This window comes from Pelophylax lessonae (genome assembly GCF_965119305.1).
Source record: "Pelophylax lessonae genome assembly, chromosome: 3".
Taxonomy (NCBI): Eukaryota; Metazoa; Chordata; class Amphibia; order Anura; family Ranidae; genus Pelophylax; species Pelophylax lessonae.
The window spans coordinates 589,648,240-589,673,513 of record NC_138770.1 but is presented as its reverse complement, the minus strand read 5'-3'; the positions used below and the strand labels follow the sequence as shown (position 1 = coordinate 589,673,513).

The 25,274-nt window shown below is 44.6% G+C and overlaps 1 protein-coding gene across 4 annotated transcripts in view; it reads right to left on the bottom strand.

Annotated features, from left to right (window-relative positions):
- KIF16B (kinesin family member 16B) overlaps positions 1-25,274 on the bottom strand; it is a 613,875-nt gene that overhangs the window by 297,658 nt on the left and 290,943 nt on the right. For all 4 annotated transcript variants that reach the window (XM_082252310.1, XM_082252311.1, XM_082252312.1 and 1 more), the window contains exon 16: positions 2,658-2,740. In XM_082252310.1, coding sequence (XP_082108436.1) covers positions 2,658-2,740 — 83 coding nt within the window. The remainder of the gene's footprint in view (positions 1-2,657; positions 2,741-25,274) is intronic.

Here is a 25,274-nt window from a genome sequence, read left to right as displayed (position 1 = left end):
TTAGATCATGTTTGAGGCATAAACAAAAAAAAACAGTGCACAATATGGTTATATATACACAGCTCTGTGTTTCTGAATGAGTTACAACCCCCAACATCTTACTGTGGTAGTTCATTAGGTCTTTCTGTCAGCGAGTATTGGCTTACCTATACGGGATGTACAGGTAAGCCAATACACTGACAGTGTGCAGGAGACCTGTATGGCATCAATGATCTGCCGATTGCTGGTGCAATGTTCTCCAGGCCTCTGCAACAATAAATAATAAATGCACATTTTTTTAGCTGTAAATAAACGTGCATTTATTTATTTTTAAGTGAACTTATCCTTTAAATAAGAAGTAGGGCCAAAGCTCTTTTGGCCTTAGATCTGTAGGTCACAGGAGTGCACTTAGTTCTGAACTCCTGTGACCCTTATTCAGCCAACAACAGGCTATAAAGTCCACTGTTGGCTGACATCGCTCAGCCGGTCCAGGCTCTGGTGAGATGCCAACTGTTGGGATCCACCCAGATGCCTTGACCAGCAGCTGGCTCAGTCTCTGCACCCACCGCTGAGAGCCTGAGCCAGCCAATCCCACCACATCCACAGCCCAGTGCCCAAGTGAGCACTGGAGGGGCAGAGTGGAAAGCCAGTGACTGACAGAAACAGGCCTTCTGCTCATTGAAGACTGAGAACAGAGATCAGCGGTCTTTGATCACTCAGTTCTCGGTCTTCGAGACAGCGGGGACAGATGCGGCATTGATTCACCTAGGTGAGTATTTACTGTATATTTGTTTTTTCTAATTTACGAACTTCTCTTTTAAGGCCACCCCACCATGGTTCATGGTATACTTTTCCAACACTTCTCTGCCATTCAGCTTGCTGTTGGGAGTGAGAGGGAGAAGCCCTAAGTTCACACATGTGCATAAAAACGGATGAAAAAAACCCAGCAGATTTGACTTGGATAGGATATTTTAGGTTTGTTCACACCATTTGCAGGGACCTGCAATTTTCTAATGTAGGTCTCTGCAAGAACACACAAGAAAACCATAGTTTTCTATGTGCACTGTTCATGTCACACTGTTGGTGTCATGTGCGTGTTTTTGTGCAAACATATGCAACATAAAGGTCTCTGCAAGGGCACAAAGAAAGCGCGCGTCTCTGAGCATTGTGTAAGCAAGGCCTTAAGTATGCTCCAGTTAGATCCCAGTTGCAGCTTACACAGACAGTTGATTCTTGATCTGCCACATGTAACAGCAGTGATACAATTACAGAAGCAAATGCAGTTCTCTACAATTGAGCCCAGAGGAGTAAATGTGTTAACGGGGTAGACCTAGGGCAGTGTGTGCTGTCCAATAATAAACTTGGACTTTTGTGAAATTATTGGAATGTGTCCTTGCTTTTATAGTGGCAGTACCTACACAGAGCAGGAACGAGCTCCTTGGGATTCACACCTAGATGGCTTCACAGCAGAGGAAATATTATTCAGCCTTGATGTGGTGAGGTCTTGGGATTATATTAAAGCTGATCCCCATATTTTAGTGAAGTTTAAACATTTAGTTTGGATAGAAAGCAGATTCAAACAGTTTACTTTACTATGAGATGCAACAACTGTGTGCACCGTATAAGCTCTATGAAGCCTCAGCTACATAGACTTTACAGGGCTATGTTCCCCCAATGGGACGCAACTTTCCTGTCCCACTTGCAGAACACCACAGAGTTGGGCCAAGTGTCACTCTGGAACTCTGGAATTGGAACAACTGGCTTTTTACAGAGAGCGTTGTATTCTATGAATGAATACTAAAGCTTCCTCTGATAGGCAGAGAGGCAGGCTGATGATGTCGCAATCTTTGATTCAGCCAATCAGGAAGGGAGTCAGGAGTGGGACAGGAAGGTCTCGTCTCACTGCCGGAACAAAGCACTGTATACTGTATGTAGCTGAGACTACATACAGCTGACACAGTGCATACAGCTGTTGCATCTCTAAGGTAATAGACCAAACAAACTATTACAGCAGAATTTCACCCAAAAGGGTAAGGCTGGCCATACACTATACAATTTTCTTATTCAATTTCCTTTAGATTTACCTTAAACTATGTAGTGCAAGGGCCTGCCTGACTGCATACAAATTGAAAGTGTTTAGGTTTTACCCTATATTACATGGTTTTGGTAAATCTAAAGGAAAGTTGAACAAGAAAATTGTATAGTGTATGGCCAGCCTAAGTTCTGTTCTTCCTATTCCACCCCTAACTCGTTTACATTTGGCACTTTTATTTTTTATTTTTTGAGGGGGAGTGGGTACCTGATTTTGACCAGTACCTTCTCTCCCACGTCCATTCAGATTGCTGTGGCGATCCACATAAGTTTGTTTCCCTCACAGCCTTCTGGGACATCTCACAGGTCCCAGAAGACTGTGGGACCATTCACAAAGCGCATGCGCATTTGGAAGCCAGCTAGGCTGGGTTGGGCGGGCCGCGAGGTTTACTGCTGGTTTTCTTTAGTCAAGATGCTGGCGCCTGGACCCAAAGCCGATTAAAGAATTGGCTCGGGTGAGGACAGCTCTAAATCCAGGGGTGGGAAAGTGTCCTTTCATTAAAAGTCAGCAGCCTGGAGATCAGGCGTTTATGAATAAATACATGTGTTTATGAATAAATACAAACCAGATAGTAATATGTTCTCACCTTCCTTTTTTCTCTTAATTTAGCAGCTTCTTTTGGATGATTAAAGCGAAACATGTTGGTCCTACCCAAGAGGATGACTGCCCCTTTAAAAATAAATACAAATGTGTAAACAGGAGTAAAAGGTTACATCAGATTATACTATATTATCCCCACCAAACACTAGGGCCAACCTAGGTGGAGTTCAATCAGCTTACTAGTATGCCTTTTGGAAATAGTTGAAGACCTGCACAAAAAATGCAGAGTACATGCAAACTCTATGAAGATAGCATGCTTGGTAGGTTTTGAACTCAGGACCCAACGCCACAAGTCAAGAATGGTACAGCACAATCCTTAGCATGATTATTGGATTTCATTTCTTTATATTTTTTGCTAATCCCATTCATACCCATCCTTCACATGTTGCTACACTTTTTACAGCCTGCCATAGATAAAACACAAAAGGAAAACAAAAGTGTCTTTTGAGGTCAACTTCATATTAAAATTGCTACAAAGACTTCAATGAATGTCAGCAAAATAAAATTAAACCATCATACACAGCTGAGCCGATACATTACGTTAAGTCTCTGGCTGTCAGGTGGAAACAGAACTGGCTTACGCACAGCAGCTTTCCAATACAAAATAGTACAAAAGGTGAAATATACAATTGCACACCAAAGTCTGACTGTCATGTGAAAAATAATAATGAAAATCCTTACTGGGACACAACTCTGCATGCCCCTGTACAACCTCTCACCACTTTGGGTCATAAAGGCATAATAAATTCAGGAGTCATTACTGCCACTAGGGCATGGCAAACATGACTGCGTAAAGCAATAGTTATTAACAAGTTGTAGGTGCACCCCAGGGGTACTTCTCATGGGCTAGGGGGCATTTTTATGTTGAACAGTAAGTTAATAACATAACAAATTGGAATTTTGGAAAAAAGCTAACAATAATTACTATATATTCATTTTTTAAAAATACTGTCTGAAAAAATAGTGCATAAAATTAGAGGACATCGAAAAATAAATCTATGCATGCCAAGGGTACTTGAAATGATGTATACAATGCCTTCTTTAGGTCAGCCCATATATAGCCAGCCAAGCAAAAATGTAAACCTAGGTTGGTTCCCAGCCTTGACAACATCAAAGAATTGAAAAAGGGATGACTGTAGACTGTGTCCTCTAAAAAACTATTTTCCTTTTTCCAAATAAGAAATAAGCACAGGATACAAAATAGAGCTTTAAACTGCATCATGTCCTAATCTGGAATTAAAGGAGATGTACAGCCAAAGCTTGTACATCTCCTATAGATCACAGGAGTGCAGTTCGTTTTGCGCTCCTGTGACCAGTTTTCAGCAGAGTTAGCTGAAGTCTGCGCTCTGCTGATGTCACAGGAGTCGGTCCAGGCACCGTGTCATCACGACCAGGACCCGCCAGGTGCCTGTACTGACACCCGGCTCAGCCTCTCAGCAAGCCGCTGAGAGCCTGAGCCGGCCGCTCTGCCCCCTCCACAGCCCAGAGCTCCAATGAGCGAGGAGGGGGCAGAGCAGAGAGCTGCTGCCTGACAGTCTGCAGCTCTCTGCTCGGGGAGCTGTCAGATCAAGGTGATCGGTGGTGTTTGATTGCACGTTTCTCAGTGTAGAGACGCCGTGGGACAGATGCAGCCTCGGACCGATGCTGCATCAACCTAGGTAAGTATAACTAGGGAGAAACAGTGAAACCCATACTTCTCTTTAAAGTAAACCTTACTCCCCACCACCACCACCACAGTGGAGCTGAAAAAACGGTGTTCAAAATCTGGTGCAGCTCTGCATAGAAACCAATCAGCTTCCAGGTTTATTTCTTTTTTTTTTTTTTGTCAAGGCTTAATTTAACAAGCTGAAGTTAGAAGCGGATTGATACCATGCATAGCTGCACCAAATGTTGCACACTCCAGTTTTGGTAAATCAACACCAGTGTGAGATTTTAATTTTACATAGATGGGGTACTTTAGATTTAGGCCCCTTTCACCAAGGGCTTTCTGATCAGGTCTGCCACTTTTCCAGGCGACCCTGATCGGACGCTCCGTGCACCCCACCCCTATGGAGCAGCAGATGTGTCCACTGACACCCGCTGCTATCCGATCCGGTCCGTGAAATCCAGACTGATGGAAACCTTATTTTCCATCCATCTGGAGGATTGGATGGGATAGGATCAGGTGAAAATGGACAGGCAGTTTTCATCCGATCTCCCAAAGAGTAGAACGGGACTCTGACAGGTCCGCCTCAGCACAGTGAGCGGAGACGGACCTGTCATCCGCTTGCTGTGTGGGGATTGGCGCTGAGCAAAACGGAGTCTGCCGGGCAGAAAGCCAGTGTGAAAAGACCCTAACACACCTTAATTGGGGCTACTCTATAAATACAGGGTTTTATCATGGGGTGCATTAAAGTATAACTAAAGAAAACACTTTTTTCATTTTGGATTGAGTAATGAATTGTTATAACCCCTGTATTTTTTTTTTTTTTTGCTATCTGTGTCCCATTGGTGAGATTTCCCTTCACTTCCTGTCCTCACAGGGAGTGAGAGGAAAATCCTCCAAACTTTGAGAATCCCTGGTTGCCACCAAGATCACCAGAACTAGTGTCCACTTCGGAAAATTCCCCCTCTATTCCTATTCTGGGGACTACTCATTATTTGGAATTTTCTCCTCCAGGTTTTGCCTTTAGTGAATCTTTAAGCTGGAAAACATTATCAGGGGAAATATAGAAAATAAGGTACACAAATTCTATTTATCACCAACTAAAGTAGAAATTCTCAACCAAGGTTTAGGGTTCCTCCAGAGGTTGCTACTTGACCTTGCATTTAATGATACCAGCATATTTCCACTTAGCAAAGCCAGTTGAAGGACACAAATGATCTTTTTGGTTGTCTAAGAGTGGCACTGTGATCACTCCTGACTCCCAGCTAACTAGTTTTCCCTGGGGTCTCAGCGGTTCTCCGAGACCTGAAAATTGTTGCAAGAGTTCCTCCAGGATAAACAGGTTGAGAAAGGCTGCCCTAAAGACTGGTTTTCATCCTAGGGCGTTATTTCTATCTGTATAATAAAGGTCTGGTCTATTCTATAGACTAATAAAATGTCAAAACCTACATGTAGCCTCCTGCTAAGTACTTGGTAATAAAGTGCATATTGATGACACAAAGTAATCAATCTTCAGCAGTCCAATAAGAAGTATTTACACCACTGCATTTTAGTGGGATCTGTTAAAATCCTTATCGTTGCATTTTTGGTGGGGTTTCCAGCAAAAACACACCTTCCATAGGGATCAATGGTAACATGTAAAATGTATGTAAAACACACCCAAATCACACAGCACAGCAACTACAACACATGAAAACACGGTGATGTGAAGGTTGCTTTATCATGCATCAGTCCACCAACATTCATCATAGTCACAGAAAAAATTATCACAGGAAATATTTGCTACAAGGAAAATGGCACACACAATATTCCTCTAGGTATCATAGGATAACACTGCAAAAAAAAAAAAAAAAAAACACCTACTAGCCAACCGGAAAATACTAGGAACATCCATCAAAGGGAAAACATGCAACAAACATCCATCACATCTACAAAAGAATGTTGACAGTCACAGCACAAAACACCACAAGACACCACAAACTTTGAGTAAAAAGGCCACACATAACACCCTACAGTATGAAGGAAAAAGGGCATACACAAGCATATATACAAATTCTCTGGATATTGAAAGGTAGTGTAATGTACCCCAGAACTAACATGTGTCACCTAAGAAAAATGAAATAGACAGAATACTCATTTACCTTCACCATGCATAACATTTTCAGGTTTTTTCAGTAGCAGTGATTGAAGCAAAATGGTAAGAAATACACAAAATGTTAACTAAAATCAATATACAGTATCTCACAAAAGTGAGTACACCCCTCACATTTTTGTAAATGTTATATTATATCTTTTTATGTGACAACACTGAAGAAATTACACTTTGCTACAATGTAAAGTAGTGAGTGTACAGCTTGTATAACAGTGAAAATTTGCGGTCCCCTTTAAAATAACGCAGCTAATAGTCATGTCTAAACTGCTGGCAACAAAAGTGAGTACACCCCTAAATGAAAATGTCCAAATTGGGCCCAATTAACCATTTTCCCTCCCTGGTCTCATGTGACTCGTTAGTGTTACAAGGTCTCAGGTGTAAATGGGGAGCAGGTGTGATAAATTTGGTGTTATCGCTCTCGCTCTCAGTGACATACTGGTCACTGGAAGTTCAACATGGAACCTCATGGCAAAGAACTCTCTGAGGATCTGAAAAAAAGAATTGTTGCTCCACATAAAGATGACCTAGGCTATTAGAATATTGCCAAGACCCTGAAACTGAGCTGCAGCATGGTTGCCAAGACCATACAGCGGTTGAACAGGACAAGTTCCACTCAGAACAGGCCTTGCCATGGTCGACCTAAGAAGTTGAGTGCATGTGCTCAGCATCATATCCAGAGGTTGTCTTTGGGAAATAGATGTATGAGTGCTGCCAGCATTGCTGCAGAGGTTGAAGGGGTGAGGGGATCAGCCTGTCAGTGCTCAGACCATACGCCACACGCCGCATCAAATTGGTTGGCATGGCTGTCTTCCCAGAAGGAAGCCTCTTCTAAAGATGATGCACAAGAAAGCCCACAAACAGTTTGCTGAAGACAAGCAGACGGATATGGATTAGTTGAACCATGTCCTGTGGTCTAATGATACCAAGATAAACCTATTAGGTTCAGATGGTGTCAAGCGTATGTGACGGCAACCAGGTAAGGAGTAAAAAGACAAGTGTGTCTTGCCTACAGTCAAGCATTGTGGTGGGAGTGTCATGGTCTGGGGCTGCATGAGTGCAGCCGCCACTGGGGAGCTACAGTTCATTGAGGGAATCATGAATGGCAACATGTACTGTGGCATGACCCCCTTCCTTCCTTCCTTCAGAGACTGGGCCACAGAGCAGTATTCCAACATAACGACCCCAAACACACCTCCAAGAAGACCTCAAATGGAAGGTGTAGGAGCGCAAGGTCTCTAACATCCACCAGCTCTGTGATGTCATCATGGAGGAGTGGAAGAGGATTCCGGTGGCAACCTGTGAAGCTCTGGTGAATTCCATGACCAAGGGAGTTAAGGCAGTGCTTGAAAATAATGGTGGCCACACAAAATATTGACACTTTGGGCCCAATTTGGAAATTTTTACTTAGGAGTGTACTCACTTTTGTTGCCAGCGGTTTAGACATTAATGGCTGTGTGTTGAGTTATTTTGAGGGGACAGCAAATTTACACTGTTATACAAGCTGTACACTCACTACTTTACATTGTAGCAAAGTGTAATTTCTTCAGTGTTGTCACATGAAAAGTTATAATAAAATATTTACAAAAATGTGAGGGGTGTACTCACATTTGTGAGATACTGTACCTATCAACCCCTAACCAAACTATTTTCTCTTAAGAGTTACTGCAATTGGAGGGTTACCTAAAGTGTTATTAAACCCACAAAAGTAAAATCAGTCTGCATATGCAGTAAAGCATGCTTGTTATATTCCCTGTGGAACCTAAGGTATTAATCCTCTGCAATGTGAAAAAAGGCTGTTTGATCATGTATGCACAGATCCTCCTCTTCTTGCATTGCCTTCAAAACTTGTCCGGATAAGACAGAGTTAGTGAAGTCAGGCTGCACATGTTCAGTTTGGTGTGTATTGCCAGAAAGTTTTTTTTTTTTTTCTTGGGAGAGTGCATGTGATCAGCACATGGCCAATCAGCACTGTCCAGACAGAGGGTCAGGGGTCCTGCATCCTGATAGGACAGCCAGTGCAGTATGAAAACTCCTCCTACAAGCTTTAACCATGCACTGATTGAAGCCACAAGACTGCTAAATACTGCTGATGAGAAACGTTTTTTAGCAGTTTATATATACTAAAATGATTGCATTTCCATTTTCTGTGTACTGTGGGAGAACAGATATAGTGAATGCAGAGTCCTGGGTAACACTTTAAAAATGAATGAGCAGCCATTTGTTGCCAACATTACAGACCTAAATTGATATGAATGGATTTAGTCATATAAGCAACCATATGGTATAGAAATATACTGAACAAACTGGATGGACCGGACCCTTCATTTTGTTACATAGAAAAGTAAAGTTGGCTATACTGTACATGGGTTAAATTTCAGAAGATTCCTGCTGAATCAGTTAAAATTCGATATGTGGGTGACCCTGCTAGCAACTCCTGGCTCAAACTTTGATCTGGAGATTCTGAAGGAGCTGAGTGGAAAATTCTCAGCTAAACAATGACTCTATCCAATCAGCAACAGGTATTGTTCAGGTATTCTGCCAGCCAGGGGCACCAGCTGGCAACATACAATAGTCGGCAGGGGATATTCATCCAGCTTTGCCATTTAGCATGATTTGAAGAATTTGTTTAATTTCTCGCTTTCTTTCAGACCACAAGCTAAACAAAAAAAAAAAAATGTGTGCATGGTTAGCTTAAAAAGCAGATGTTTAGGGTGCAGTGATTGCATGGGCACAGTGCTTGCGTTCCGATCCATGCACCTGTTCGCATGTCAAAAGTTTGACATGTGACTGCCCATGCAGCCACTTCGTCTGCACTGATGGGCTCAGGTGTGTTCAGATTGTAGTCCCAACCCGCCTGAGCAATCCCGCCAGGTAGCCATCACTGCACACCAGCCAATCGTAGGCAAAATGTGTATGTGCAGCTGCGGGCCTGGAAATGCCACACTGCCTATAATTGGCGGTGAGCAGTGAGGGATTCCAGGCAGGACTGCTCAGGTGGGTTGGGACTACAATCCCAACATGCCTGAGCCAATCCCTATTGGTCTGCATCTATTTCTATGGGCTGCCTGCGTAGCAGAAAGTAACTCAGCACAGAGGATGGGGCTCAGCACCGAAATGAGCCCTTAAAATCACATTTCCTTTCTGAGTGTGTGTCTGTGGGCATGCGGGGCTCATCAAAATGAGCAAATAAGGGCAGAAATGTGCAAAGGACATGAACTGCAGTACGGAGTAACAACTGGCAGATGGCGAAGGTTCAAGGCTGATCATTACGGCCTTTCATCCAACATCCTGACCTGAACTGTTTAGTGAATATAAAGCAATATATTTAAAACTTTTGTGGGAAAACTTTTAAGAAAATAAACCAATCTGACAAAATAAGTCAACCGAATTAAAAAAGTGTTTCATTTTTATTCAGCTTTGTAGAAAATCATCTTAGTTTCCTTCTAAGTTCTTCCAAACCTGTTGATCTTCCAGATCACAAAGCTTTCCGCCTCAGTTCCTTTAATCAGCCATCCACCAGCTGGGTGTCTCAAAGCTGACTGAGGTCCACTTACAAAAGCTACATCTTCCAATATTCCAACACAGTGGCTCTTTGATTCAGCTATATATCATTGTAAAAAGACTAACAAGACAGAAAAATGACTGTGAGGCTAATATCAGCATTAGAAATTAATTTATGATTGCCATTGGGCTATAACAATTATATATTTCCCTACGGGAGGGAGAATAACCTGATTATTAACCTTCCATTAAAGTTTCCAGAACTATTCATTATCTCTTTCAGTGAAAGCCACCACACGTAGTTTAATATTTTCATGTAACTTTGATCACCTCAGCAATCTGAGAAAAGCTTGTTAATAATCATAACAAAACAGATGGTAAAGTGATGTACTAGGCGGAAGGTTAAGCATAATGGCTGTGTTATGTACTATAGCTCATTTCACTCGCAAGGTATTTTGTTCTTGCTTACACGCAAGCGTTTTCTTTAATTTAATAAGCCTGGCAACTAAATAAATTAATACTTACTAAAAAAAAAAAAAAAAAAAAGATCTCAGTTCTATCAACCAACTTGATGAGCTAAATCAAGCATGTCTTAACTCCAGTGAAACAAAGTGGCAATTTAAAAAGGTTTGTTCCCCTTGTATTCTGTATTCATTGACCTCGTGTTGATGTACTCTGGTCTTCTTGATGGCAGATAGGTGCCAGGAAGAGTCATTACGGTGAGTATGAGCTGCAACATGGACAATGACCAGCTCTGTTACAAACATTCTATTTATTGCAATGCAAAGTGAGTATTCCACTGAGCCATTTGTCTCTTGACTTATACAATGGATGCTGGAGAGAACAAGGTGATGGTTTCCCTTTGGTGCTCATATGTTACTCTGAGGGCTGCACTTGCCTAATTGGAAAATGTTGACAGACCAATTACAAAAAAAAACAAAAAAAAACTTGTAAATGAAGTGCAAATCGTACACTAAAAACATATTCGCTGTGAATTTTATTTCAAAGTATGTTTTTATTTTTTTCACGTTTACAGGTTTAGACATTGATAGGAATTGCAACTGGGAAAAAATAATAAACCACAAATAATATTTCCAGTTATAGCACTATACCCTTGTGTAGCTGTTTTTTTTTTTTTTAACAATAAAACGGAATAAACTGAGGGAGAGGTCACATTAGAAAAAAATTGGATTTTCGTACTTACCATAAAATCTATTTCTCTGAGTTCATCGACAGACACAGCGCTCCATAAATCATAACTACTGGGTTATATTGCCAGTTCCAGGAGTAGGCCTAGGCAGAACAAAAAACACCTGGCTATGCCCATGGGCCGTCCTCAGCTTGGTATATAAGTCCCCTCTCTGCTCTAGGTAATCCGTTTAGTAGCAATAAGTATTAGAAGTATCAGAACTCCATAGATGGGCGGGTGCTGTGTCCATCGATGAACTCTGAGAAATGGATTTTATAGCAAGTACAAAAATCCCATTTTCTCTTTCGTTCATTGACGGACACTGCGCTCCACAAATTATAACTACTGGGATGTCCAAAAGTAGTGCCAAAAGGAAAATAACCCAACGCTAAACATAAGTGCCCTTAATCAGAACACAGGAGCCCCATCTAAAAAAAAAAAGGTTAAAGAAAAACACCCCCCAAGAGGGAACAGACCCTCTTAACCACTTGCCGACTGCCGCACGACTATTTACGTCGGCAGTCAGCCCCTCACAGGCAAAGCGACGTAGGGCTACGTCGCTAGCCTGAAAGGGTTTTGGGAGCGAGCGTGCGCCGCCGGATGCGCGCTCCCGCTCGGTCACAGACCCCCGCGCGTGTGTGGGTCCGCCGGGCACTCGCGATCGTCCGTGACAGCGGGAGAAAGGCAGGCGGCTAGTGTAAAAAAAGCCGCCTGTCATTCTCCCCTGTGTAAGAATGGTGATCAAACGGTTCTTCTATGTAGGACCGTTGATCACTGTTCTTACACATCAAGCCACAGCCAATCACAGTTAGAAACACGCCCCTAGGGACACACTTAACCCCTCTCTCTCTCTCTCTCTCAAAAAAGTTAACCCCTTCACTGCCAGTGTCATTTTTACAGTAACAGTGCATATGTATAGCACTGATTACTGTAGTAATGTCACTGGTAACCCCAAAAGTGTCAAAAATGTCAGTCAAGGGTCCGATCTGTGCGCCCCAATGTCGCAGTCCCGCAAAAAAAAAAAAAAATCGCAGATCGCCGCCATTACGTGTTAAAAAAAAACAACAAAAATGACAAAAATCTTTCCCTTTGTTAGTAAACGCAATAACTTTTGCGCAAATCAATCAAAATACGCTTTTTGCGATTTTTTTTACCATATGGTAAAAAAAAATAATTGCCCTAAAATGTTAAAAAATTTAGATTTTTACATTTTTTTGGGGGGAAATTTCATATAAAAAAATTTGAAAAATATTGTTATTTTTTCAAAAATGACGCTTTTTTTGTTTATAGCGCATGATCAAAAAATCGCACAGGTGATCAAATACCACCAAAAGAAAGCTCTGTTTGTGGGAAAAAAAGGATGTCAAATTACAGCATCGCACGACCACGCAATTGTCTGTTAAAGTCACGCAGTGCCGAATCGCAAAATAGGCCCTGGTCAGGAAGAGGGTAAAATCTTCCGGGGCTTAAGTGGTTAAACAGCAGCCTGCAAAACTTTGCAGCCAAAAGAAGCATCCGCAGATGCCAAAGTATTAAGAATTTTGTGAAGTGATCCACCAACGACCGAGTGGCCGCCGTGCAAACTTGTGATGTTGATGCCTGATGACGGAAGGCCCAAGAAGCACTCAGCGCCCGAGTAAAATGCGCCGTGACAGGGAAAGATGGAACCTGACCTTTATTGAAATAAGCCCGAGTCACCGTCTGTATAATCCATCTGGAGATGGTAGCCGAAGAAGCAACTAACCCTTTTCTTGGTCCATCAGTAACCACAAAACTACTGAGTCCTGTTCTCCGAAAGGACTCAGTAGCTGCCAGATACACCCGAATCGCACAAACCACATCCAAGGTATGCAAAGCAAATTCCTTGAGATGAGCTGGTTTGGGACATAAGGAAGGCAATACAATGTCCTCATTCAAATGGAAGTCAAAGACAACTTTCGGCAGAAATGATGGTCAGGGACGAAGAACCAACTTTATCCCTATGGATCACCAAATAACCCCCTAAATGAAGGTACGAACTAAAGAGTGCGTTGGCTAGGGGTCGCTGAAAGAAGATTGCCTAAGCAGACACCTGGCCCTTGATAGTAACTCAAGGCCAACTTTTGAACAATGCCCCTTTGAAGAAAGGTTAAGATCCGAGCCAGAAAAGGATCGAGGATGAGCGCCAATTGACTCACATCAAGAAATGTACGGTGGTATATCTTACTGGAAGACGACTTTCTCGCCTTCACCATAGTAGGGATCACTGATCCAGACAAACCTCTATACGTCAGTACCTGGCTTTCAATAGCTAAGCCATTAAAACAAACAACTGTAAAGCAGGATGGTAGATTAGCCCTTGGGACAGCTGGTCTTCTCTGAGAGGAAGCCCACAAGGGACGTTTACGGCCACCAGGATGATTGGAAGATCCTCACTCCTGATTCCTAACAACTGCGGAAGAAGCCTAAACCGAGAATGATACTGGCCTTTCTGTGGCCCATGGACGCCTGCAGTGTCTGCCAGAGGAACCAGACTCAGAACCTGTAGAGAGAACCATCTGTGTGACAGCAGCCAGTGAATCACGGCCTTTGGTTCCTGAAATTTGTCCAGAGAAGTGTCACCCTGGTCAGAATTAAAATCAGACCTAGGTAATTCAATTCCCTGGACAGGGATAGGGGGGACCTTAGGTAGTTCAAACATTACCCGAACCTTTGCAGGTATTAAATCTGCACAAGGAGACTCAGGACCTAAAAAAAACCCTGAAAAAGAACTTTACCCCCTTTCTGGGCACCCCCAAAAGAAACCAACGAAGATGTCCCTCCACCCCGAAAATGGGTGAGGGCAGACCTTCATGCTGGTCCAGGGAAGCTAGCTCTAGGCTTACCAGACCAAGGTTGCTTGGAGCCTCCCGAGGAAGATTTGAAAGATCCATTTGCCTTATTCTTAGTCCCAGAAGCACAAAAGAATGTTCTATGGGCTGAAAAGGAGGGCCCCCATCTGTGACGAGGCTCCTTCCCTTTCCTAGATTGTGGCAGGAAGGTACTCCCCCCGTGATACTCTTAATAATGTCACCAAGGGTAGACTTGAAAGGGCAGATCAATGAGAGCTTTCTTGGAGGCTTGGTCCATTTCTTAAGCCACAGCACACGCCTAATCACCACCACTGAAACAGAAAGTTTGGACAGCACAGCTGCAACACAAATAAACTGCAGCCCATGGACCAACGTGTTCGCTAAATCAACATAAGCAGCAGGGACCTGCTCAACCCCCAGGCCCTGGCACAAAAGCTTGCCCATTCAGTTAGGGTCTGAGACACCGGTGCTGAGGCAAAGACTGGCCGCAATGCCGAACCAGCCATGGTAAACATGGTGCGTGCCACAGCCTCCGCTTTCCTGTTAGCTGGATCTTTAAAAGGATGGAGATTCCTCTACTGGGATCATGGTTGCTTTATTCAACCTAAAAACAGGAGGGTCCACCACTAGTTCACGTATTTAAAAGTGACTCCTCACAAAGGGTAACGTACAGCAAAGCATTTGGGGACCACACCACAAAGAGTAATTTTGGTTGTTCCCATTCCTTACAGGAAAACCTGTCAAAATAATGCACATAAGGAAACACCTTTGGAGTACGAGGTGACTTATGCGTACCAAACGACACAGCCACATCCTCCATTTTTAAAATCTCACGCACTGCAGTAATAAGTACGTCCATCATTCCCTGCTGCGACCATGGAGGAATCATCCTCACTATCGGATGGATCTGGGGGTGTGATATTAAGTCCCCCTGGACGGGCCGCATCTACTGCGGCATCAGGTTTAAGACATTATGGACTGCAGGACCCCCGTCAGTGAAATCATGAGAAGCTGGGGTTCCGAGGGACCTGCCATCTCCATGAAGGGGTCAGTGGGGGAGATGTGACCCTGAGACTCCATAAGGACAGGAAGACCTTGCAGTACAAAAACGAACTTTTTGCACCACTAAAGGATCCCCTCAAGGCTCAGGGTACCTATCAGCAGAGAGAGAGATAACAGTGACCCCCAAGGACTCACTCTACCGACCGGAGGAGTGCCAAGAATTTAAACCCAGCATCATCATGGACACCAACCCTGTTCATATGTCCTGAGCAAAGGAAGAGGAAACTGAGGAGGAAGAGGAAGAGGAGGAGCTTCAGCATGCCAAAGAGGGTTCCGTCATCTCCATCGTCTCCCGGACTGAGGGAAAATGGTCCCTGTGACATCATCAGGCTACACAACAATGGCCGCCAACCGGAGACCAGTCAGACTAAAGGAAAATGGCCCCCGTAACATCAACGGGCTACACAAAAAATAGTTGCCAAACAGAGACCAACCAGACTAAGGGAAAATGGCCACCATCAGCTACAAACGCTGAAGCATGCTGCCAGGTTCTTCCCTTCACCGAAGGAAGGACACATGTTAGGGGAGACTCTGCTGCGCACTCTGCACCAGTCTCTGCACTGGGACCCCCCCTGCACTATACCCACACTGCAAACAGTAGGGCATGCACCTAGGGGTCTCCTACACTGAGACCCCTCCAGACTACCAGGGCAAGACACATACTATCCCAGGACCCTTTCAGAGTGGGGATAGTGGGGGAGGACCCCAGGGGTCTGCGCTGCATTCTCTGCCCTGGAACTCCAAGAGCCCCACAGCGACATATCTTCATTAGTCAAATGGGTTATGCTGCGCTTCCTAGAAGTAGGACACTAGGCAGAAAAGGGTTAACAAAGTTAATAGAACTTTAACTATGCCCATGGGGCAGTCCCCGGTGGTATACCACTTCCTGCTCTAGGATTCAGTTTAGTAACAAGCAGTGTCAGAAGAATACATAACCCAACTCCACAGAGGGGTGGGTGCTGTGTCCGTTAATGAACATCAGAGAAAAGGATTTTACGGTAAGACAAAAATCCAGTTTTCTCTTTCGTTCATTGACGGACACAGCGACATATCTTCATTAGTCGAATGGGACGTCCCAAAGCAGTATCATCATGAGGGGTGGGAAACAAATACAGTAAGAAACAATTCTCAACAGGGCTAAATATAGCCAACCAGGTAAAACCAGGAGCTCAACCAGGAACAACTGGAGCTCACATACCAGTAAAAAAAACACCCTAAAGAGGCAGGAGTCTCTGCCACTGAGGCCTACAAAACCTTGCGGCCAAAAGTAGCATCCGCAGATGCAAAAATATCCACTTTGTAAAACTTAGTAAACGTGTGCACAGACGTCCAAGTGACTGCTTTGCAAACCTCAACCACTGGCCCCTGATGACGGAAGGCCCAGGAGGCACTGAGCACCCTCGTATAATACATCTTAACAGGGAAAGAAGGAACCTGACCCTTAATAGAATAGGCCTTCACCACCATCTGCCTGATCCATCTGGAGATGGTTGCAGCAGACTGTCCCTTACAAGGACGATCCATAAGAGAAAACAAGGAGTCCAACTTCCGAATTGACTCAGTCGCCATCAAGTACACCCTAATGGCCCGAACCACGTCTAACGAGTGCAACACAACCTCCTTGGGGTGCTTAGGTTAAGGACATAACGAAGGCAACACAATGTCCTCATTCAAGTGAAAACCAGATATGACCTTAGGAAGGAACGACTGACAGGGATGAAGCACCACTTTGCTCCAAACCACCAGATAAGGTGACGACAGGACAAAGCAGCCAACTCCGAGACCCTGCGTGCAGAAGAAATTGCCACCAAGAAGGCCACTTTCTGCGACAAGGTAAGGAAAGGAATTTCACAAATATTCTCAAATAGCGGTCTTTGGAGGACAGACAGTACTAGGTTGAGGTCCCACAGAGGCACTATGGACTGCACCGGAGGAGGCAAATGAACTCCCTGCACGAATGTTCGAACCAAGGAATTCATTGCCAACTGTCTTTGGAAGAATACTGACAAAGCGGAAATCTGACCCTTAATAGTGCCAAAAGCCAAACGTTGATAAACACCTTTTTGTATTTTGTAAAAACTCCAGAATACGTGATACTGAGAAGGAGCGGGGGGGGGTTGAATTTCCCGAAACTCACACCAAAAAGAAATGTATGCTTTGAAAACTCGATGGTAAATTTTTCGAGAGGCTGACTTTCTAGCTCATAACTGATGAGAATCACTGATTTCAACAAACCCCTATCCTTCAGTACCTGGCTTTGAATAGCCAGGTCGTTAAAGCCAGCGATCGCAAAGCAGGAAGGAAGATCGGCCCTTGAGACAGAAGATCTTCCCTGAGAGGAAGCCGCCAAGGGGCGTCGGTTATCAATCTTACCAGGACCGACGAGGCCAGTCTGGTGCCATCTGAATCACTGGAATCCCTTTTACCTCAATTCTGCGCATCCGTGGCATCTGCTAGAGGATCCCGAGACCTCACAATAAATCTCGGAACCTTACTGTTGAGATGAGAGGCCAACAGGTCCACATTTGGTGTCCCCCAACTAAGATACAGTTGATGAAAAACTTCCAGGTTAAGAGACCATTCTCCTGGACACAGAGCCTGATGACTGAGGTAGTCCGCCTGCCAATTATCCACACCTGGAATGTGCACGGCCAATAGTGCCGTAATAAGACGTTCCGCCCACTGCAGAATACTGGCCACTTATTTTGCCGCTAGGGCACTTCTGGTGCCCCCTTGGTGATTGATATTGCCACAGCCGTGGCGTTGAACGATTGGTTCCTCACCGGACACCCCCACCAGGGTAAGCAAAGTCTGATGGCCCAAATTTCCAGGATGTTGATCGCCAGACTGGACTCCTCCGAGGACCAGAACACCTGGGCTGAATCCGTGCCCAGTACCCCCATCCGGACAGACTGCCGTCCAGTCACCACTGTCCAGAACAGTGGGAGGAATGATATTCCTTAACGAAGTGCCAGGGAGCGGAGTCACCAAAGCAGTGACCCTCTCACCACTTGACTCAACAGGATCAAATTGTCCAGAGACTGTGGGTGCTTGTCCCATTTGTTTAGAATCTCCTTTTGCAGAAGCCTTTGTATGGAACTGAGCGAAGGGAATGGCCTTGAAGGTGGAGACCATCAAACCCAGCACCTGTATGCAGGTCCTCAGAGACGACTAGCGATTGGATAACAGGAGGCGAATCGCCCATCGCAACACCAAAAGTTTTTGTTCCGGGAGAGACACCCGGGCTGACGATGAATCCAGAGTCAGCCCCATAAAATCCAACTTGTTGGACTGAGTCAAGGCTGACTTTTCTAAATTCAGAATCCAGCCAAACTCCCTCAGAGTTCTAACCATGATGTCCAGGCCCTCCTTCAGGACCGATGACGATTCTGCCCTCAGAAGAAGATCGTCCAAGTATCTCAGAACCAAAATCCCCCATTGCCTGAGGCTAACACCGGGCAACACTGTCATGAACACCCCAGGTCCCAGAACCCTGCAAATAGCCCGACCAGGTAGGGAGATACCGCCCTAGGACTAGGAGAAGAGGTGCCAATCTCTTGCAGCATGCTGCTCTAAGTGAGCAGCGTCTGTGCTGTCACCAGAGACCACCCGCCGTCTATCGTGCAATGCAGCTACTAGTAAATGGCCGCCACGCATGCGCGGCAGCTCCGGCCACTGCTGGTCCCTGGGAAAATGGTCGCTGCACATGTGCAGTAGCCCAGGCCACAGCCGTTCCACAAGAAAATGGCCGCCGAGCGTCCACACACGGAGGATAATGGCAGTGCCTGCGGGCACCAAGCGCACTGCCTGACTCCTCTCTGAGCCTGCCCGGGATACTACATACTACAGAAGATGGTCAGACTGCAGGCATACTACTAGTATTAGGACAGGGGATGTACCAGGGGATTGGAAGAAAGCTAACGTGATTCCGATATTCAAAAAGGGCCAGAGGCATATCCCGGGAAATTATAGGCCTGTCAGTTTGACATCAATAGTATGTAAACTTCTGGAGGGGATGTTAAGGGACCACATACAAGACTTTAGTAATGAAAACGGTATTATAAGTAGTAATCAGCATGGATTCATGAAAAATCGTTCGTGCCAAACCAATCTATTAACCTTCTACGATGAAGTGAGCAGCCACCTAGATAAAGGTAAGCCTGTGGATGTGGTGTATCTGGACTTTGCAAAAGCCTTTGACACCGTTCCCCACAAACGATTACTGTACAAACTAAGGAAGGTAGGTATGGATCAGAAGGTGAGTAACTGGATAGAGAACTGGCTCCAGGGGAGAGTACAGAGGGTGGTGATTAATGGGGAGTACTCGGATTGGGCAGGTGTGGAAAGTGGGGTCCCCCAGGGTTCTGTCCTGGGACCAATCCTGTTTAATTTGTTCATAAATGATCTAGAGGAGGGGATATCTAGCACAATCTCAGTATTTGCAGATGATACTAAACTAGGCATGCCAATATCTTCTATGCAGGATGTGGAAACCTTGCAAGCAGACCTGAACAAAATAACGGGGTGGGCAACTACATGGCAGATGAGGTTTAATGTTGATAAATGTAAAGTAATGCACTTGGGGGCCAGAAACCAGAAAGCAAGCTACTCACTAGGGGGGGAACCTCTGGGTGAGTCTAGGATGGAAAAGGACTTGGGGGTACTGGTAGACAACAAGCTTGGCAGTGGCATGCAATGCCAAGCCGCCGCAAGCAAAGCCAACAGAATACTGGGATGTATAAAAAAGGGGATTCACTCCAGAAATAAAGAGATTATTCTCCCACTCTACAAGACTCTGGTCCGGCCACATCTGGAGTATGCTGTCCAGTTCTGGGCACCGGTCCTCAGGAAGGATGTGCTGGAACTGGAGAAAGTCCAGAGAAGGGCAACAAAAATAATTAGGGGAATGGAGGACATCAGCTATGAGGAAAGACTACAAGCCCTGAACCTTTTCTCTCTGGAGAAAAGACGATTGAGGGGGGATATGATATCAATGTACAAATACTGTACTGGTGACCCGAGCATAAGGAACAAACTATTCAGAGAAAGGAGATACAATAAGACACGTGGCCACTCACTAAAACTAGAGGAAAGGCGGTTTAACCTTAAAGTGCGTAAGGGGTTCTTCACTGTAAGAACGGTAAGGATGTGGAATTCTCTTCCACAAGCAGTCATATCAGCAGGGAGCATTGATAGTTTCAAAAAACTATTAGATGGACACCTTAAAGACCACAACATACAGGGGTATACAATGTACGGTTAAAAGCAAACACACACACGCATCATAGGTTGAACTGGATGGACTGATGTCTTTTTTCAACCTCACTAACTATGTAACTATCTATGTAATAAGGGACTATATCGTAGAGTTTGCTAAAGACAACAACATCATCAGCAGTAATCAGCACGGGTTTACAAATGGGCGTTCTTGTCAAACCAATCTCTTAGCATTCTACGAGGAGGTGAGCTGTGAGCTAGATAGGGGCAGACCAGTGGATGTGGTGTACTTGGATTTCGCTAAGGCGTTTGATACAGTTCCCCACAAGCGCTTAATTTATAAAATAAGGTCTGCAGGTATCGAAAGCAGGGTTTGCTCTTGGATACGGAACTGGCTTAAAGGGCGTGTCCAAAGGGTGGTAATAAACAGCGCATACTCAGACTGGTCTGAGGTTGTAAGCGGGGTGCCCCAGGGCTCAGTCCTGGGACCAACCTTGTTCAATTTATTCATAAACAGCATTGAGGACGGGATCAGTAGTTCAATATCAGTTTTTGCAGATGACACAAAATTGGGCAGGGCAATAACTGCACAGCATGAAGCAGATATCCTACAGAATGACCTGGACAAAATTACAGAGTGGGCAAGGACATGGCAAATGAGGTTTAACGTGGAGAAGTGTAAGGTTTTGCACTTGGGGACTAAAAACATAAAAACACAATACACGTTAGGAGGGGAACCCTTGGGGGAATCAAAAATGGAGAAGGATCTGGGAGTCTTGGTTGATGATAGATTAGGCAACAGCATGCAATGTCAAGCGGCAGCTGCCAAAGCCAGCAGAATATTAGCATGCATAAAGAAAGGGATGTATTCCAGAGATAAGACTATAATCCTTCCACTTTATAAAACTCTGGTCCGACCGCATCTGGAGTATTCTGTCCAGTTCTGGTCGCCAGTCCTCAGGAGGGATGTGTTGGAGCTGGAGAGAGTCCAGAGAAGGGCAACTAAACTAATTAGGGGATTGGAGGACCTTGACTATGAAGAGCGTCTACAATCGCTTGATTTATTCTCCCTGGAGAAGAGACGTCTGAGGGGGGACATGATAGCAATTTATAAATATCTTAATGGGGATCCCAGCTTAGAAAAAAAGCTGTTCATTCGAAGGGATTGCATGAGGACTCGAGGGCATACAATGCGATTAGAGGAGAAGCGTTTTAATCACAGGCAACGTGGGGGGTTCTTTACTGTTAGGGCTACAAGATTGTGGAATTCTCTACCACAAGAGGTGGTTTCTGCGGGTAGTATGGTGGCTTTCAAAAGACTCTTAGACTTACATCTCAAGGATCAGAACATTCAGGGGTATGTGAGATGAGTACAGCCACACACACCTACACAGGTTGAACTGGATGGACTATTGTCTTTATTCAACCTCACCTACTATGTAACTATGTATGTAACTACAGAAGATGGTCAGAGACAGCGGGCATACTACAGGAGACGGTCAGACACTGCGGGCATACTACAGAAGATGGTCAGAGCCTGTGGGCATACTACAGAAGACGGTCAGAGACAGCAGGCATACTACAGGAGATTGTCAGAGACTGCAGACATACTACAGGAGACGGTCAGAGACTGCAGATATTGTACAGGAGATGATGGACATGGCGCAAGAGATTGTCAGAGACTGCGGACATAGTACAGGAGATTTCCAGACTGGTTTAGCAGACATGCCCTGTTTGCTCACTGTTTCCATCTTCTCAGTGTGGTATGTCCTATGTGCCAGTGCTGAGCCAGTGCCACTGCCAGGCTGGTCACATCACAGAAGCAGGGAGGACCTGGGTGGGTTGTCACATCTGCACATAGATCTGGGCCTGTACAGATCATTGGGGTGCAGTGTTAGCAGACCCTTCACATTGGGTTTATACAGACCACAGAGAGGGGCAGCCCCTCCATCTTCTTCCTGGCTGCAATACCACCTGCATATGCTGCTCCATCCTCTGCCAGTCTGCCTGTCCCGATGTGACCTCCAATGCAGTCTCCTCAGGATGTCATCCTGTCGGGCTGGTGGGAGGAGACTGCACCGGAGGCCACAGCGGGACAGGCAGATTGGCAGAGGATGGAGCAGCATATGCAGGCGGTATTTCGGCCAAGAAGATCTACATCGGGACTAGAGCTCCGGTGAAAAAGATCCTCTCATGCCGTGCTCGGCCACGCCCCCTTCAGTCCTCCTTAACTATTCATAAAAGGCGCAGAGCGGTGCCATGACATCACTGGCTCCGTGCTTGGCCCGCTCCTTCACGGACAGACAGTTGTTGGCAATGGCAACCTAGCGACGGCCGGGCCCCTACAGGTGTATTGGCTGTACCCCCCTGATGAGGGCCCTGCTCCTTACCTCCCTCTAATCAGCAGAGTCGTTCCTCCTGTGTCCTGTCACAGGGGGAGGCGGAGTACATTTGGTATCACTCCGCCTGTGACAGAAGCCGGCGCTATACAGGAAGCATCGGCTCTGCTTCCTGTACTGCCGGCTCAGTTTACAGCGATGCTCGGGGATGGCGGGTTGGGAACCCGCAATCTGGGCTTACCGACCCGCCATCCCAGAGCAGGAGGTGGCGGGGGCTCGGGGGGGGAACGGGAACAGCATTCCTGTAGTAGAATAAGTACAGGAACGCCGTTCCTATGCATTCCCACAGGACTCGAGCCCTGGAACTAACCATGAAAATTACGTTACGATGGTACCTCACCCCGCATAGACTAGCTAAAATATATAGTACATCTTCACCACTCTGCTGGTGGGGTTGCGACTCCGCTGGAACCCTATTCCACATACTGTGGACATGTAGTGGTATTCGAAATTACTGGAAGAAAATATTTAATATAATCTCAGAGATAACTGGCATAATTACCTTAACAGATCCCGCCCTTGCCTTGCTCAACATGGACATTGACAAATTCCCTATAATGTACCGCGGTATAGTAACCAGTCGTTTTATCTCAGCGAGATTATCTATTACACGACCTTGGAAACAAAATATACCCCCCAACCACTCTGAAGTTCTCACCGCTACCAACCAACACTATATATGGGAAAAATCCATAGCACTACAAAATAAAAATCTAAATAAATTTGACTTATTCTGGAAACCATGGTTTGAATGGTACAGGGTAAAACTTGCTTCCACTGCATTGTTGAACCGTTTGACATTTCCTGTCTTTGCAAAATATACCTGCTGATTGATTTCACCACCACCCCTTTTTGAGCCTTACTCCTCTCTCTCTATCTTCTTCTACCCCCCCCCCCCTCCCCTTCCTTCCTCCTTTCTTTCTCTCATACCCTCCTCTCTATATCTGCCCAACGCCACTTCTTTCTTTCTTTCTTTCTTTCTTTCTCGCTTCTCTTTTGACTGAATCTACAGAACAGTACCATTTTGTGATACTTACCTAATACCCGCATTTGATATTTAATACTGTTTGTTACTCCACGAGTTTGGCGGCTGCGTCTGCATTTCCTGGTTATATTTTCAAATACCAATAAAAATGTATTAAAAAAAAAAAAAAAAAAATAGAAAATAACAATTGAGAAAAAACATGCCAGGACCAGAGATCTCAGCAGGGAGCTAGGTCCTTACTCCTGACTAGGCAGAAAAAGACTGAATCCTAGAGCAGGAAGTGGGAGTATACCACCTGTGACTGCCCCATGGGCGTAATTAAAGCTCTGTTAACTTTGTTAACCCTTTTCCGCCTAGTGTCCTTCTCCTAGGAAGCGCAGCATAACCTATTCGACTAATGAAGATATGCGCTCTGTCCGTCAATGAACGGAAGAGAACATTTATTTTCCTTTTTTTGTTTCCCATATATTCTTTTTTTTTTTTTTTTTTTTTTTTTTTTTTTTTTTTAGATAATTGGTTACAGTACAGCAACTGTTATATACTGAAAATAAAACTTGAATGGGAAGGCTCACTCCACACATAGGTTGATAAATAATAACAATTTGCAAAACAATAGAAAAGATTGTACAAGTACAAAACCAGGTTTGACCCAAAATATAGAAGGTCTAGTGTTCAGGGTGGTATTTTCTTAAAGAGAGGGGTAACAGGAATAAGGATAAGTGAGGGGAAAGAGGAAAGGCAAGGGACTGGAAAAGCAGGTAAGTGTTTAGCAATATAAACGTATGCATTACTGTGAACAGTGGTCATTCCCAGGAGGCTCTATTCGGGGCAGGAGAGTGTGGGTATAGATGTCCCTTTATATGGAGGGTCATCAAACTAGAGAGGGTAGCAAGTAAGAGGATTAAGAATGTGATGCAGCTGTAAGGTCTGATAGCCAGTATTGCTATTTTCATTTATCCATTTTTATCTGTGATTTGGCAAATAGATAAATGATCATTTAAGATATAAATAGTACAATACAGAGTGGGTGCTTAGGTCTGTTTCCAGAACCTGGCAATAGAGAGGTGAGTAGCAATAAGTATCTTTGTAATAATAGGGTGAAATTTTGGGTGCCTATTCGAGAGTCCTTGTCCGAAGAGAGCCATCTGAGGGTTTAATATGAGAGGCATTTTAGTTACATCTTAAATGAGGTTGGAAACGCACGTCCATAATGGGACAATGGATGGGCATTCCCACCAGATGTGAAAGATATGTCCAGCTATATCACAATTCCTCCAGCATTTCCTGGAAAATGTGTTTATTTTCTTATTGTGTGATACTGTGTTATACCGCAATATCACATATTATTTTACTTTGCTAAAAAAACAAAACTAAAACTAAATTTTCACCTAGGTCTTAGTACACTTTTATAGGCTGTAGAAGCCCCTTTTTACACCAAGTCACTGATCTGAAATAAGCATATTGGATATACCGGCACCTGATATTTACAGGCTTGTTCCAGGTCAGTGACTCACCAGGTATTGAAACAAAGCATGAACATGACATCCGTGAAATGTGCAACTTGGAAACCAAATCAGCAACAGCAGCTTCTAGATTTTTTTTATTTTTGGACAATTCCAAGT